The sequence below is a fragment of the Populus euphratica genome, unplaced genomic scaffold, assembly GCF_000495115.2.
Source record: "Populus euphratica unplaced genomic scaffold, PopEup_1.0 scaffold409.1, whole genome shotgun sequence".
NCBI classification, from domain to species: domain Eukaryota; kingdom Viridiplantae; phylum Streptophyta; class Magnoliopsida; order Malpighiales; family Salicaceae; genus Populus; species Populus euphratica.
In genome coordinates this window covers 15,800-21,013 of record NW_011500299.1, presented here as the reverse complement: position 1 = coordinate 21,013, position 5,214 = coordinate 15,800, and the positions used below count along the sequence as shown (strand labels likewise).

The 5,214-nt window shown below is 37.7% G+C and overlaps 1 protein-coding gene across 3 annotated transcripts in view; it reads left to right on the top strand.

Annotated features, from left to right (window-relative positions):
- The first annotated feature begins 354 nt into the window (after window positions 1–354).
- Window positions 355–5,214, top strand: part of LOC105113329 (protein LONGIFOLIA 1-like) — a 6,669-nt gene continuing 1,809 nt past the window's right edge. Inside the window, exons 1-5 of one of the 3 annotated variants that reach the window (XM_011009472.1) lie at window positions 355–779; window positions 1,415–1,618; window positions 2,364–2,434; window positions 2,721–4,835; window positions 4,911–5,061. In XM_011009472.1, the coding sequence (XP_011007774.1) occupies window positions 1,474–1,618; window positions 2,364–2,434; window positions 2,721–4,835; window positions 4,911–5,061 (2,482 nt within the window). In that variant the 5' untranslated portion in view covers window positions 355–779; window positions 1,415–1,473. Of the gene's footprint in view, window positions 1,619–2,363; window positions 2,435–2,720; window positions 4,836–4,910; window positions 5,062–5,214 lie in introns of all 3 variants that reach the window. The other 2 variants (XM_011009471.1, XM_011009470.1) reach the window with 2 other exon arrangements.

The window sequence follows — 5,214 nt, the reverse complement described above, 5'->3', positions numbered from 1 at the left end:
AAATTTAATACAAGGTAAATCTTTTATGAACAACTCCCTTGCTACTATGCGAACGTGGCGTTGGCCGGAAGTCACCTGGACTTTGAAGAAGAGGTTGGAATGGTTCTTTCTTTCTTGTTTTTTTAATTTATTTTTTAATTTGATATTTAAATTTTTTTTAATATGTTGTTATTAAAAATAATTTTTTTTTAATATTATTAAAATAAAAACTATATTGAAAAGCAATTTTTGCTGCACTGACAGTCACAGACATGCCCTCATTTCTGACAAAATCACATGTCCACGAAGACAGCTTTAGACCCACTCACATCCTCTTCACACATGGATGTGTGAGATGGAGCTAGAAGACAACTGCCCCACATTCTATCTCTCTCTCTCAAAAAATAAATAAATAAAAAACAGAAAATGCCATCTGTATTATTTTCCCAGGCCAGGCCATATTAGTTTAATCGTCATATTTATGATATGACAAACCTTCGCATCACTCCTGGCTGTCTTTCCATATGTTCTCTTAACTGAAGAGCATTTACTTTTCTTTTCTACATGTCTATTTTTCTTCTTGGATCTGGAGAGATTAATTCCTGTTCCTTTTGCATTGGAATTAGTTTCTTATAGCCAGGCAACTGGAATTAGTAGTGATGTTGTTGATCATAACTCTAATGGGCACCTTCTTGTGTTGTCGGATGTAAGAGTACTACATATCGAGTCCCTTACCTTGCCCTTTTCTTCTGGTTCTATTCAATTTACAAGCCATTCTGGTCGTGCTCACTCTGAATAAGGTATCTTTCAATTTCATGTAATATTCGATTTGATTTGATTTGATTTGATTTTGATTTTCTGGGATTTTTCTTTTTCTTTCTACTTTTCCTTTATTGCCGCAAAAGCTTCAGACTTTGTAGGATTTCATGGAAAATCCAAAATGGGCAATCATGTTGAGAGGAAAATTCGTGGGGTTGTGATTCTGGTGGTAAAGGCCAGCTTTTTATCTTGTGGGTACACATAAATGGCAAGCCTTTTCTTTCTTGAGCTGTTACTAGCTGGAAATCACTGATTTTGTTAGAGATTTTAAGGTGCCTAGTACATGGCAGATAAGCAGAAGGATTTTATCTGATATGTTGCTAAACTTCTGTTTTTGGAAATTCATTTTTGGATTTACATATATATGGAAAGTGCTCCATTCTCTTTTGGTTTCTAGTGTTTATAAAAGCGTAGTTTGTGTTTTAGATTTTGCACAGAGGAAGAAAACAAATTGAATAAAGGGAGACTCTAGATATCATATTTTATTGATTGGTTTACCATAGAATTGCTCAGATATCTCATAAGTATATGCTTTTCAAGCACTGGTTCCAATCCATAGGTTCAGAGTTTGGGGGAGATAGAGGCTTGAAATGTTGTAATTTTGTGGTTTGGATAGAGGAAGACCGAATTTACAAAGTGGAAGGACTGAACTAGGATAGTTGAGAAGAAGAGGAGATGGCTGCAAAACTTTTACATTCTTTAGCAGATGATAATCCAGATTTGCAAAAGCAAATAGGATGCATGACTGGGGTTTTTCAAATATTTGATCGTCACCAAGTCCTTACCGGCAGGCGCCTCAACCAGAAGAGGCTTCCTCCAGGTAATTCTCATTGTCAGATGTAGCTTATCATCAATCAAGAGTCCTCATTTACTTGGTTAATGTCTATTGCTTGATCCATCCTGAATCCTTTATCATCTCCAATGGCATGTGATGAGGAAAAAGAAACAAAGAAAAACGAAACTGATTACTTTATTGCCCGGTAAAAAAATATGTTCTTAATTCTACTCATCAAATGAACTAATATTGATATTCTATATTGAGAAATAAAAAAAGAAATAGAAACGAACATGACTCGTGTATCTGAATAGTTTATGCTTCTGATAATAAAAGTTTGTCTTTTGGATGTAAATTTCTTAGAGATCTTTCATTTTAACCTGTATTTTCAAATTATTGCCTATTATTATTTGGGGTGAATGTGAATAGATAAAGACATGGATTTGTACATGTTTTCTTGAATGCATGGCCACTGTGTTGTTTCCAATTGTTTTTTCGTTGTACGTTCATTTTTGCTGGTAAATTCTTGTAGCAATCATCACTTCATCAGTTAACTCTTTATCATAAACTTAACAAACTTTTTTATATATAGACCAGTTCTAACTTGATAAATCATCTTTGTATTTAACCAAAGAAAATTAATTGCACATCTGCTGTTTGCGTATCCTTCAGTAGTTTTTCCAATTCCAGGTTGATAACAACGAATTGACTATTATTATTCCTATTTTTTTTTGTTTTGGTTGTGAACTTAATCATTCAATCTGTTGCTGATGTTTCTGTGACAATGTAGGTGATTCCCACTTCAAAAGTGGCAGCTCAGCAAACGAATGTTTTAATGCATACAATCAGAACACAACAGTTGTAAGCATTCTTAGTTCCTGGAAATTTCATTAATTCTCCAAAGTAATTGGAAAAGATTCAGTCAAGCTATTTGCCTAAACCAATGTAGAATTGTGATCTGATTGATTGTTGAATAATGTGTGCTCTGTGTTGCTCTTAAGTCTTCTTACCTTTTTTTTTTCCCCTACAAAAGTCATTGTCAATTTGATTTTGTCCTCACATTGTTGCTTTTTCTACCTCAACTTTTTCTGTGCTATATTTTAGCCTGTCCTTGCATATCAGAGTGAATATGAACTATTGATTGCAGGACATTGATCTACACAAGAATTTGAATGAGAAGCAAAGAATTTCTGCAGAATCATCAAGAGCATCTTTCTCATCCTCTTGCTCATCTTCCATGTCCTCCTCTCTGGACTGCAATAAAACAGCTCAACCAGAAGCATCTTCCTTTGACAGAATTATCTATCCTGAAACTCCCTCAAGGAACCCAGTTATAACTCAGCCAAGTACCTCTGCACATTTAGGGCGGCATTCTCTTGATCTTCGAGATGTTGTCAAGGATTCTATGTATAGAGAGGCCAGAGGGTTATCAGTCAAAACTACAGCTAAAGAAGAAGCAAGGAGCCATATAGTGAAGCATAAAGATTCCCCAAGGGCATTACAGGCCTCCAAATCTGCAGATGGATCTTATAGAGTTGGTAACAAAGGAAAGAAAAATGCTTCTCCTGTCGATCTCAAGGAGTCTCTTAAAGTTCTTGCTAAACTTCATGAAGCACCTTGGTATTATAATGAAACTAAAGAGTGTCCAAGATCATCATATGAAGCAAAAGATGGATCTTGGCATACAATTCCAAATGATGCTCCTCGGTTTTCCTGTGATGGGTGGGGGATCAATCATTTGTCATTTGAATCTCGAGATACCATCAAGTCCACCCCAAAACTAAAAGAGCTTCCAAGACTTTCACTGGATAGTAGAGTAATTTCAGTGAGTGAATCCAACATTGATTCTAGATCAAATTACGTTTCAAAAGATCTAGGAGGTAGCAGCAACTCAAATGAAAAGATCTTTACTCTGCAGCAATCACAGAAAACTCAGAAACGGCCTCCTAGTGTGGTAGCCAAGCTGATGGGCCTGGAAGGATTGCCAGATTCTGCGTTCAACAGTCATAGTCAGCCAGGTTTTATCAAGAACTCATTGGTGGAACATGATGATTCCTTCTCGAGATCATTGAAAACAAACGATCCAAACCGACCAATCCATATTCTGAAGTCTCAGAGAAACTTGGTGAAAGATCCAATATCACCCCGGTGGAAGAATTCAGATTTGGTCATGAAACCCATTTCAAGGCTGCCAATTGAACCAGCACCATGGAAGCAGCTGGATGGAAGTCGATCTTTGAAACAACCTTTCAAGCCTGAAAAAGTTCCTGGGAAGACACCAAATTTGTTCCCTTCAGTTTACAGTGAGATTGAGAAGAGATTGAAGGATCTTGAGTTCAAACAATCTGGAAAGGATCTTAGAGCTCTTAAACAGATTCTGGAAGCAATGCAGGCTAAGGGGTTCTTGGAGAATAGAAAAGAAGAACAAGCTTCAAATTCTGTACCCCTAAGAGATCATGAAACAAAATGTTGCGGTCCCAGTCAAAAGCCAAGGTTGCTAGGTCAACAAAACCAACAGAAAAATCATGCTGGTGTTCCCACAACCAGGGGTTCTGATTCTTTGAGGACTTGTGAATCCCCAATTGTGATCATTAAAACAGCCAAACTAGTGGAGAAATCTGGTATTCCTGCTTCCTCGGTAATTCCTATCGATGACCTTTCCAGCCTTCATAGAATTCCAACTGGTGGACATGCAGATAGTAAAAAGGGATCCAATAATAGCCGAACAGCTAAAGATCAATCTCCAAGAAACAGCCAGAGAGATTCTTTAGCCAGCTCCAGTGATAAGAGAACTGTTGTCAAGAAGAATACAAAATCAACACAATCGTTGATAAGATCCCAAGAAGTGCCAAAAGAAAGCAACCCAAGTTCAGCAAGGAGTTCAGGATCTGTGAGCCCAAGACTTTCACAGAAGAAACTTGAGCTAGAGAAGCGATCTCGTCCACCTACCCCTCCATCTGATACAAGTAAACCAAACACACAATCCAACAGGCAGCCAACAGAAAAAGGTTCACCTGGTCGAAAACACAGGGTAAAATATCCTAAAGTGCCACTGAGTGATGACCAGTTAAGTCAGATAAGTAATGAATCAAGAACTTCGAGTCACCAAGGAGATGACACCTCTTTGCAGTCTGATGACACAACTTTTGACTTGAAGACAGATATGGAAGTCATGAGTACTGAACGATCTACTGACAACTACAGTGGCCAGAGTCCAACCCTGAATGCTGCCAGGAGCTTAGTTTCTGCCTCATTACAGAAAGTAGGTGCTTTTGAACTTCTCTAGTCACTCAACTATTCTGATCATATAGTTGACACTTCATTTTCCTTGTCTCAGAAATCAACTTTGATGTTTGAAGAGGATGGGACATCAGCAGAGCTTGCTTTTGTTGCCCCCGAGCATCCTAGTCCTGTCTCTGTACTTGATGCATCTGTATATAGAGATGATGCATTGTCTCCTGTAAAGCAGATGCCAAATACGATCAAAGGTAAAATTTTGCTATGCCTAAAAAACTTATAGCTGGATGTGGCATAATATAAACTGATGTTGCGAGGACTTGCCATCATATATTGCTCAGATTAAACAACTTCATCTAATGTAGGTAGGAGCTAAGCGCCCCCCCCCCCCCCCCTTATATACA